At 51.7% G+C, this 11,552-nt stretch overlaps 1 protein-coding gene across 1 annotated transcript in view; it reads left to right on the forward strand.

The window, feature by feature from the left end:
* GALNT14 (polypeptide N-acetylgalactosaminyltransferase 14) overlaps positions 1 to 9,165 on the forward strand; it is a 190,214-nt gene extending 181,049 nt beyond the window's left edge. Inside the window, exons 14-15 of the mRNA XM_045844560.1 lie at positions 7,288 to 7,407; positions 8,645 to 9,165. Coding sequence (XP_045700516.1) covers positions 7,288 to 7,407; positions 8,645 to 8,803 — 279 coding nt within the window. The 3' untranslated portion in view covers positions 8,804 to 9,165. The remainder of the gene's footprint in view (positions 1 to 7,287; positions 7,408 to 8,644) is intronic.
* Positions 9,166 to 11,552: the final 2,387 nt, after the last annotated feature.

Consider the following 11,552-nt stretch of genomic DNA (forward strand, 5'->3'; position numbering starts at 1 on the left):
TGGGGGGCTTGGGATGTATCCTCCAAGGATAAGGGGGGAGGGACTACTGTGTGACTATTGTCCTCATTCTACAGATGATGGAGCCAAGGCCTAGAGAGATTATCCAAGGTTACATGCCAGTAAGTGATGAAGGTGGATGTAGAAAACCCCGCTGCCGTGCTGTAGCTCTGCTATTATTACTGTCGCCAGACTCACGGCTGGTTTTAGAACCCGTTTATTCAGATTTAATCACAGAAGCTGTCTGTCCCTGAGATCCTCTCCCAGGTTGTAAATATTAAAGCTATAAATCAGCTCCACTTTGACAGAAGAGAGCTGGCAAGAAATTCTCCTTCTTGGCCACTTCCCAATGGCAACCCCCATGAGCAGGGAAACAGAGGTCACACCCATTGTCAGAACTGGGCAGGGGGCAGACCAGAGAGGGGGCCCCTTCCCTGCCATCGGTGGGAACCTCGCATGTAGGAATGGAGGCCACACTCAGGGGACTCCACACCAGACCAGGGGACTCACGGAGCTCTGGCTTCCAGCCTGCACTGCCCTCTTTTCTTCCCACCCTGGCCCTGTCCCCCATGGTGACCTCCATGCCTGCATGTCCAGGCTTGGCCACACCCCTCTCCATGGTCCCCCTTGGGTCTGGGGGTGTGTGCTGGGGACACACTGCACCTCAGGAAGGCCACCCCAAAGGAGACATCCACACACGTCCCGAAATCGGACTTGGGCCATTTGGGTCCTAGATGTCTGGAGTAAACGATCACCGTTTCTGGAAGCCAAGAGCTCTGAGTCCTGCTTCCCACTGGCCACTCACTGTCCAGGTCATGTGTCACCAGGCACGTGGGTGTCCTCATTGTTGAAAGGAGGCCCTCAAACCATGTCTGTCCTCTGGCTCTGATGCTGGCTTGTGTCCCCGCTTCACCCCCAGCCCCATTCGTCCTTCTCCCTGCCTTACCTCCCTCTCTTGGCTGGCTCATCAACCTCAGAGCAAAATGTTTTATCTGAGTGCGTATTGAAGACATCAGCAAACCGGTGCCTTAGGGGAAGGCAAGAGAGAAACACCATGTGTCTGTAAATGTGTGAAGCCCGAGCGGCCTCCTGGTTAACAAGTTCCCTCTTAACTGTGTTGGCTTCCCTGGAAAAATATGTATTGGATCCCCTAGAAGGAAGACAGATGCACCAGTCCAGTTGCTACCCCAATTTAAAGAACAGGAAACCACATCGATGAAAAACTTCTGAGTGTGTTCTTCTACCTGGATCCCAGCACTTCAGGCTACTGGCTCGCGGCACAAGTGTGCAGATAGCTGGGAACCCAGGCGGGGGGGGCGGGGGGGCGGGGGGGGCGGGGGGGGCAGGGGGCGTGGTTAGATGAAGGGAAAAGCTCTTCCCCAGACCCAGACTCATACCGGCTCCTCTAGGTGAGTCTGCCAGTGGCACAGGTCGCCAACATGTCACCTTCCCCACCTGATACCACCTTTCCTCTCTGAGTTTTCTCTGTACCCCCTTGGGAGTGGACCCATTGCAACTGCCACTCCAGCCTCTCCTGGGAATCAAAGCAAAGGCAGATTTCTAAAGGAAAACCTCTAGGGCAGGGGTGTCAAACTCATGTTCACCAGGGGCCACATCAGCCTCACAGTTACCTTCCAAGGGCCGGATGTAATTTTAGGACTGTGTGAATGTAACTACTCTTTAACAGTTAAGCGAGAGCTCGGCGATGCTGCCGGGTAGAAACAAGGTGCTGGGCGGATGAAACAAGGTGGAGGGCCGGATTCGGCCCGCGGGCCTTGTGTTTGCCACCTGTGCTCTAGGGCCATGTCTTCCTCTTTTCCATCATTACAGTCAACATGCAGACGGTAACTAGCACTGGTTCTGTAGCCAGCACCCTTCTGGACATGGTTCTGTGTTAACCCATTTATTCCGGACAGTGGCCTTCTGCAGTAGGTGCTGACTCTATCTTCATTTTTCATCTGAGGGAACTGCAGTGAAGACTTAAGTAACTCACCCAAGCTTACAAGGGTTCATAAGTGGGTGAGCTGGGGTTCCAGCCCCAGGAAGTCAGTGCATTTGGGTGGTCCTTCAGGGATCCAGGTGCATCAAGAGGTCAGCTGAACTCAAGTTTCACTTGAACCCACCACCTCATTCCAGACATCTTATCTGAACAGCTTCAAGAGAGTGTTCGATGAACTAGTGTGCTGCCCGGTGTGGCCTTAGAGGTTCAAGGCCAACTGGTGACCCCGGTTACTCTCAGCTCAGATCCCATCTCACCAAGGAGGTCCCTCATTCACCACCTACCCTGCTCCTTGTGTTGCCCAAAATAACGCTGCCTTCAGGAACAGGTTTTCTCCCATTCAATTGTACCGACCTCCAGAGGTAGGAACCTATGACGATTAAATAGACAATGAACATGAAGTACCTAACGGGACTTGTCAGCTCTGAGTGACTAGTTTGGCCACCCAACCACAGCATGAGCCGTGGTGCTGCCTTGCTTTCAGCGTTTCTTCTCCGTCGTTTCCTACTTCCCACACAGGAGAGGCTTTGAATAGGAAACACGCGCCACCACTGCTAAATGCTGCATGTGTCTGCATTGATGAAAACACAGACCCTCCTGACTTTTCTCTCTGTGTTAGTGTTTCTCTAGTCTCACCCAGCCGCTTCTCCTTCCCGCGTGTCATTAAAAGCGCTGTTCCCGGAGACTCTGCGCCAGGGGCCAGGCACCGGGCTAAGCGTGTCCACATGCATCACTGTATTCTTCAATCCCCTGAACTATGTCCCGTTATTACTCCCATCTCACAGATGGAGTAGATGAGGCTTAGACAAGTTGGCCAGTGCTCCCCAGGTGATGAGTAATACCAGAGCAGGGTGCAGACACAGAGCAACTGCCCCCAGAGACCGAGCCCTTAAAACTAGGTGAGGGTTTCTCAGTCTCAGCACTGCCAGTGCTTTATGCCAGGTAAGTCTTTGTTATGGGGACAGTCCTGTGTGTTGCAGAATGGTTAGCATCCCTGGCCCTACCCACTAGGTGCCAGTAACTAGTCATAATGATCAAAAAATGTCTCCAAAGCCAGATGACTTCGGGGAAGGTGGACAGGGGCAAAATCTCCCCGGTGAGAACTGTGGCCCCAGACCACTTGCTTCTGGCCTCCTGGAGGGGCCCCTGGACCATTTGAAGTTCAGCCACTGCGCCCCAGCTCATCTTCATGCATGCCCCTCTCAGAACTTTGCTCCTTCAGTTATCTCCTCTAGAGAAAATCTCTGATGTGCGTCTCCATCCAGTGCAAGACCGTAGGCCCCAGGCACGGAGCTGTGGCCTGTTTCATCCCAGCTTTCACAGCTGTGGCCAGATGCGCATCTACTAGAGAGGGGTCTGCTGTGCCCGCTGCCAGGCAGCCTCTTTTCCCACCACAGTGGCTGTCTACAGGGACTCCCTCCAAGCACAGAGGGCCTCGGGGCTGTCCATCCTGGACCATCCTGCTCCATCATCAGCTCCCCTCTTCCAGCAAAGAACCCTCTCCTCCCCAGCCCCTTACCAAGGGAGGCAAGGCCACCCACCTCCAAGATGGTCTCTGGGTTTCCTTCCACGGGTATGGCTGTGCCTGTGTGCCCAGTGGGGGTCTGAATTAGCTAGTCCCCCTGATGGGACCATCAGCAGGGGCCCAGCACTTACCAACTGGGTCCAGGCCAGTCTGAGCAACCACTGCTGCCCTCCTAAATCCATTTCTGACTCCGGGATTTGTTTCATAAACATATTCATCACCGGCCATTCCGGGGAAGTCTGACCAGCTGCAGGGTGGGAGTTGGAAAGCCCCTCCGCTGCTCCTGTGCCCGCTCCTGTGTTCTGCTCCCCAGCCTCCTCTCCCGCGGATGTGGCCATCGAGCCGTGCTCCTCTGGGAAACTGAGAGGCCGAATTATTTCAGTGCCAGTAAAGCACCAGCTAATGGAAAATCCATTTAGTGAAAAGACTTCAGTCCCTATCTGTGCAAGACCCTTGGGGGTCTTGGGGTGGTTTCCTCAGACACCAGCCCCAGGAGTGGATCCTGTGTATTCCTTCCCAAAAGGCATTTGTGGATGGGGTGGCTCAGATGTCAGAGAGCCTCCCTCTCCACATGCCCCCAACACCATCCCCTGCACTTCCAGTTCTCAAAGCCACTTGGTTAGAGCCACTTGGTTTTCAATTCTTTTCATCTCATGGCACAAACTAATTACTAAAATTCTACAGCACACCAAAAAATATATTTTTTGACAATCGGACAAAAATAGGTATAATTTTGATTGATTTACAAAAATAATAGTAATGACCTGTCCTTTCTGCTCCAAAGTGACTTTTTAAGAAATCAGGTGCCTATACTTTTATACAAGGATTACTGGTACCAAGAATTAACCAATCAGATGCAGCCTTATTATGCTATGTGACCAATAAGATATGACTCCAGGGTTGAAGACAGAGCATTCACACCAGACGGCTATTGTTGTGTTGGTGTTGCGATTTTTTAAATTTGACAATATAAGGGAAAAGAGGTCAGTGCCCCTGACTAAATAGTCAGGTGTTGCATGTCTTAAAAATTCTTGTGACACACCAGTTGAAAATCAGAGATTATGGTATATTTTTAAAGTTGTTGTTGTTGTTGTCGAACCAGTTAATGCTCCTCATGTAAAAGTAGAAAGCCAGGTTAGGGTGGTGATAAGATAATTGCAGGGTGATAGGTAAATTGCTGAGGCACAGTTCACTGCCAGCTGTCGGGGTGGGGGGGGGGGTAGGCCTGGGTCCATGGCTCCCTGGTAGCCTTGCCCTTGAAGCTGGGCCTTTCTTCCTTTCACAACAGAGCAGGGAATTCTCCACACGAAATCCGGGCTCTTCTCCCACCTTTATGATAAAGGTGGGATCCCAAATCCCTCACCCAAGTAGTCCAAGTCTGATTTCGGGACGTGTGTGGGTGTCTCCTCTGGGGTGGCCTTCCCGAGGTGCAGTGTGTCCCCAGCACACACCCCCAGGCCCAAGGGAGACCATGGAGAGGGGTGTGGCCAAGCCTGGACATGCAGGCATGGAGGTCACCATGGGGGACAGGGCCAGGGTGGGAAGAAAAGAGGGCAGTGCAGGCTGGAAGCCAGAGCTCCGTGAGTCCCCTGGTCTGGTGTGGAGTCCCCTGAGTGTGGCCTCCATTCCTACATGCCCGGTTCCCACCAATGATAGGGAAGGGGCCCCCTCTCTGGTCTTCCCCCTGCCCAGCCCTGACAGTGGGTGTGACCTCTGTTTCCCTGCTCATGGGGGTTGCCATTGGGAAGTGGCCAAGAAGGAGAATTTCTTGCCAGCTCTCTTCTGTCAAAGTGGAGCTGATTTATAGCTTTAATATTTACAACCTGGGAGAGGATCTCAGGGACAGACATGTTCCATAATTCAACGAATGAAAGGGTTCTAGAACCAGCCGTGACTCTGGCAGCAGCAATAGCAGAGCTGATGGAAAGAGTGTGTGCAGGGGACGCTTATGAGGACGTGGCTCTGGATACCCTCTCTGGGCCTTACTTTCACCATCTGTAAAATGGGGATAATAATAGCAATCTAGTCCGATCTTCATGAGGAACCTATGCATCTGTGTAAAGCACCCAGAACAGTCCTGGCGCACAATAAGGGCTCCACAAGCACTAGCCATTACTGGCAGTCTCATCTTGGCTCTGCATCGCCTCTGTGCATACAGACATCTTCTCCCTTTCAGCTTATCCTAGAGGAAGGCAGGCATGTGTGGAATGGTGACATACACAGGCCGGGGGGGAACTTGATCTGTCCCAGGGAGTACATTTCACAAGGTTTTACTAGGAGAAAAATTCAAACATATATAGATCTGGAAGTAGATGGAGGAGTGTAAGAAGCCCCAGGCCCCAAGTTTTCTCAACTCATGGCCTGTCATTTTTCATCTACATCTCCATTCACTTCCCAGGGAGTACTTTCTGGTCTGGGTCTTCTCCCAACACCAGCAACTTAAGAAGGGACAAGAGAATTCACAGGCATACCCCAATCCTTGGGGACAGAGGTTCCCACTGGGCCGGTGGCCCCATCCAGGTGTGAGAGACAAAGGAAGGTCCCAGATCAGGAGAGGCAGCAGCCAGCATCCTGTAGGGACGGCAAAAGGCCCCAAGCCTGTGGGAAGGGAGAGGAACAAGCCAAGTCACAGAAGGCATTGAAGACGTTAGCAGACAGTGGAGGCTGGGAGAGAACCAGGGCCAGGAGGTGGCTGCCACGAGCTAGGGAAGGTGGAGAGCAAGAGGCAGGTAAGCACTGTATCAGCTTATGAGCCACAGGTTCCTAGTGTGCAGACTGGCTGGCTAAGGACCCTTTTTTTCATTCTTTGGCCAAGGAGAAGTGGCCATTGAGGGGCGTGGTCTAGAGGCTGAAGGTCATCTGGTTGGCGAGGGTGAAGTGAAGGTGAAGAGATTGTCCTCTTTACCCCATGATAAAGGCAAAGGGCAAATCTCCCCATTTTCCAGCCTGGGCAACACCTCTGGGAGGTTCATGTTTTGATATTATTATGCCAGTGCTTTTACCCCTTGATGAAAGAACTAGAAAGGATGTGGCTTTTTCAGCAGTCAGTTGCATTCCGATCTCTGGCACTTTGGAGGAAATACTGAGGAGCGTGCTTCCTAATGAACCTCACAGAAAGCCCCTTTCCCTTTGTCGTCAGGACTCTGCTTGTCCATCCAGCTTCTCAGCTTCCCTCCCTGCTGGCCCTCGGGGGCCAAGTGATCTATGCTGCCGGGAATGCTGGCGCGCATGCGCCCTCCAGAATAATTGTAGTTCTCATGTCTTTCCTCCCTCCCTCTATACTCCTCTTCCACTAGCTCCCTCGGGACACTTTGTCCCTCTGTCTGCCTCTTGTCATAACTCTCATGTTCTCACAACACTGATTTAGACTCCTTTTCAGAGAAGAAGGGACATTCTAAAGACAGCTGAAGGGTGCAACCTGCCAGGTAGCTGCTAGAAACGTCAAGTGTGGAGAACAGACACCTACCAAAACACAAATCAGAGACCACGCAACTTGCCAGGGGTGTTGCTCAGCTCCCCGCAGAGGTGGCCTGCATGCCCCAGGCCAGTCCCCATTATGGGGTGTGGGGACAGAGACTGCAGTGGGAGCTTGACCAAGTAGCATTTTCCAGTTGATGCTTGTTGACAAATGATTTCTGCTAGCCCCACCCCCAGTGCGTTTTACCAAGCTGTGTTATGTTATCACACATGAGCACAGGAGTGTCCCACCAGTGGTGGCTTCTCCCAAGGATCCTAATGTGACCCTTCCTGGCCTCTGCCCCTCCAGATCTGGGCCTTCACATACACCCAGCAGATCCTCCAGGAGGAGCTGTGCCTGTCAGTCATCACCTTTTTCCCTGGTGCCCCAGTGGTTCTTGTCCTTTGCAAGAATGGAGATGACAAACAGGTAAGTGCAGAGTGGGTGTGCCCTGGGGCGTGGCTGCCTACAATAATGTGACGGCCTGTGTAGGTCTGAATCTCTTACACAGGAAAAGAGAGAACCTATAGAAGAGGAGTGTTGATAAGAAAGAGGTCCTTATGGTTAGGACAGGGGTGGAGTGCTGCCTCTGATACCCTCCCTGAGGCCAGCCAGCAGCGGTGGTCAGCTTGCCACACGGAAGCCTACTGACCTCGTCAGACCCCACTGTGTGTGTGTATCTTGTACTATCATGTCTTGCCCCGAGTCCCACCTGGGATCCCAGAGCAGGAAAGGACTGGGACAAAGCCTTGGGACCACAAGGCTGAGCAAGGCTCAAACCTTTGCCTTCAGGAGCCTTGGGCTGTGGCAGGATGTCCACCAAGCTCATAGTATTCTGGGTACACCACCTGTTCCATTCCTCCAGCAGCAAGGTACTGGCTCCACCCAATTCCCTGCCAGTTGCTTACTGGCATTAGGGAAACTGAGATTCAAATGCCCATTTGTGTCTCACTGGCTGTGTGACCCATGGCAGCTTATTGGATCTCTCTGAGCCTCAGCTCCTTCTTCTAGGAAATGGAGCCCATGGTGCCCAACCACATAGGGTAGCTGTTTACAGAAATTAACTGACATGGCCCATGGCCCATAGTCAGTGGTGATTCCCCAACACATGTCCATTCCCGCCCTACTTGTCATGCAAGGTGACCTCTGGGAAGCAGCAGCATGAGATGCGCCCCCCTCCACTCTCTGCTCGGGCCCCCCATGTGCTGAAGCACTTTGGAGGAGCGGAGGTTTACGTGCTGCCCAGGAGGCCCACCCACCCCCACCCCTCTTGCGTCGCCATCCTCCAGCTCACTCACTCCCACCCTTCGAGGCCATGCAGACACTGAAGGTGGATCATTTCTTTGGTTGCTTCTGTGACTAACTCGCTTCACATTTTCTGGCCTATTGCTTGGAAGGTTATTCCCTTCTAATGAGTTTTCCTAGCAAACGTATTGATTTTGCTTTTACTTTTAAAAAAATCTGATTAAAAAAAGAAAAACAACAATACCTGGTAAAGCAATTAGTTGCAGTTTTATTTCTCCATGGGACCATGAAGTCGAGTCTCAAGGGGACTCTAGCCATGTGGTTAAACGTTTCTGATTCCGCCGGACCTCCTGGTGTTATTGCTAGGACCTGGCCTTGGCCAGAGAATCTGGTTCATCCTCTCTCCTCTCCGTCTTCTCAGCAGTGGACCAGGACCGGCTCCCGCATCGAGCACGTGGCGTCTCACCTCTGCCTAGACACAGACACATTTGGTGATGGCACAGACAACAACAGGGAAATCGTGGTCAACCTGTGTGAGTCCTCACTCATGAGCCAGCACTGGGACATGATGAGCTCGTGAGGACCCATGCGGGAACCAGCGGGGACTGTGGGGCAGCGTGTCCCCGGAGGAGAGCAGACTGGAACTCAGGCTGCGAGCCGCCCGTGACTGTTGCAGATGCCCTGACCTGGGAGGTGGAGGCAGAGCCCCCCAGGGCAGGAGCGGCTGTCTCAGGGAGGATGGAGGAAAAGTTACAAGCCAAGTGGAGCTCCCAGGCACACCCCGCCTCTTCTCAAGGCCATGAAGCTCCAGTCCCAGCCTGATCTGCCCCTGATTTGTGTCTGGAGACAGATCTAATGGGAAGCGTTCGTGTTTTTCCCTTGCTTACATGAGAAGCTGGAGAGAAAAGTCACTCACTAGGCCAGGGCTGAATTGAAAGTTAAAGAGTGGAGGTTGGTTGTTTTCTAAACAAATAAAGAAACTTAAGAAGTTTTCCGTGTGCCTCTTACTTTGCTTCTACTTGGATTAGCTCAGGGCTGGGTCAAGTTCTCCACTGAGTGGATACCTAGGGGCTGTGGGGCCTTGGGGGCCTTGTGGCAGCTGGATGAAGGAGAGAACGGAGGTAGGAGACCTTGGCTGCCACCAATGTGCTGTGTGACCCTAGAAAGACCTGTCACTTCTCTGGCCCTTCATTTCCTGTTATGTCAACTTGGGGTGTAGGTGCTCATCAGTGGTCCTTACCCCGGGATACATGGTCTGTGTGTGTCGTCTGGGGAATTTTACCTGTTCAAGGGGCTCTGGGTTCTGCCCAGAGGGGGCTCCCCCTTCAGTGGGTCCAGGGTGGGGTCCAGGCTCAGCTGATTCCAACACCCTTCCCTGGTTTGAGTTACTGCCCTAGATGGGTGGCTGTGTGGGCCCTTATGGCCCTCTTGTCAGTGGCCAGTAGTGTAAAGAATTTCCTACCATCATCAATTCCCTGCATGCTCTAGGTCCAGTGGGTGTCCATTCATAACTAGAGTTTAAGAGAAGAACCAATCTGTGTTGTTCAAAAGTTCCCCAAACCTGCCTGCACATTCTCAGCCGAGGTAAGGTAACCACGCACGGATTAGTTACCGTCTTAGTTACCTATTGCTAAGTAACAAAGTACCACAAAGCTTAGCTGCTTAAAGCAACACACATTTATTCTCCCTTGGTTTCTATGAGGCAAAAATCGAGGCGCAGCCTCACTGGGTGCCCTGCTCCGGGGTGCCTTAAGAGGCTACAATCCAGGAGTTGGCTGGGGCTGCAGCCATCTCAAGGTGCAACAGGGGGATCTGTTCTGAGTTCACCCAGCGGTGCTTGGCAGGATTCGGTTCCTCGGGGGCTGTTGGTCAGCAGCTTCCCTCTGTTCCTTGCTACGTAGGTCTCTTCAACGCAGCAGCCTGTTTCACCAAAGCAAGCAAGCCAGGGAGGCCCGGATCTTTTATAACCTGATCTCACAAGTCCTTCCCCATCACTTTTCCCACCTTCTACTCAAGAGAAGCAAGTCAGTAGGCCCAGCCCACACACAAGGGCAGAGGGTCACATGAGAGCTGATGCCGGGAGGTAGGGGCCCCTAGAACCCTTGTAGAGTCCGTCTGCCACAGTAACTGTGATGCCCTGGACAGGTGTCCCTCTCCCCTTCATCCAGAAAATCATCCGTGGCTGGCAGTTGTGCAGGTTCACAGCATATAGGGTTGGCCAAAAAGCCTGTTTAGTTTTCTCTGTAAAATAAAAGATATTTTTCATTTTCACCAATAACTTTATTGATTTGGATATTTTGAGTATATTGACTATCCCCTACGTGGTATAACATTGATTGTTTCTCAATTAAATGTCTTGATTTGATCGCTATCAACTTCAGCTGGTCTACCCAACTGTGGAACATCATCCAGTGAGAAAGCTCCGGCACAAAACTTCACAAACCACTTTAGACAGGTTCGATCAGCCACAGCGCCTTCTCCGTACACTGCACAAATCTGTGTTTTTGCATTTCAGTTGCATTTTTACCTTTCTTGAAATAATAAAGCATAATATGCCGAAAACATTGCGTATTTTCTTCCATCTTCAGTATGAAAATGGCGGCACAAAAATTCACCAATTTTGATAACTTTTTTAAATGCATGCTCACTCATATGACAGCTGTCACCATACAATCGAACAAAATTATTTGGAATGAAATTCAAGACAACTAAGCACTACTAGAGCTATGTTACGTAAAAAAAAACAAATGAATTTTTTGGCCGACCCAATAAAATGCATGACTGTGGCCGACGGTGGATGTGGCTGTATTTGGTCGCACAGTCTTCCTCTTGTCTTAGTTATGATTGGGCTCTTTGAGGAACCATTCAGTCCCCACTGTGAAAAGGAGGGGAGGCCCTGGAATAAAGACATCTGAAGGAGACATTCTCATGTCCCTTTAAGCTGTGTGTCCACAGACTTCAAGCCAGTCTTGCTAAGAAGAAAGAACAGAAGGGGCATCAGCACCCTTTTCCCTAAGCAGCGGAGTCAGTCACTGCACTAAAATAACTAAAGGAGCTGGCCTTGTCCCCATCGGTCCCCTTGTCTCCCTCTGTGTATGCGCCTGTCCCTGGGTTCCCCGGTGGCGGGACAGCTGTCTCTTGTCTTGCTTCATTGCCAGCCCTGGGCTGGGCACATGAAGCGCACAGTGAATGTTTTCCTAAACGGATGATTGAAACAACTATCCTTGCCCAAGACGACGTGACTCTACTTACTTTTTACTACCCCCCAAAAGTCACAACGTGCAGGTGGCTGTAGGTCTGTCTCAAACATCCGAGGAAATGGGGAAACA

The sequence above is a fragment of the Phyllostomus hastatus genome, unplaced genomic scaffold (genome assembly GCF_019186645.2).
Source record: "Phyllostomus hastatus isolate PE091 unplaced genomic scaffold, TTU_PhHast_1.1 phas_contig_402, whole genome shotgun sequence".
In the NCBI taxonomy this organism is placed as follows: domain Eukaryota; kingdom Metazoa; phylum Chordata; class Mammalia; order Chiroptera; family Phyllostomidae; genus Phyllostomus; species Phyllostomus hastatus.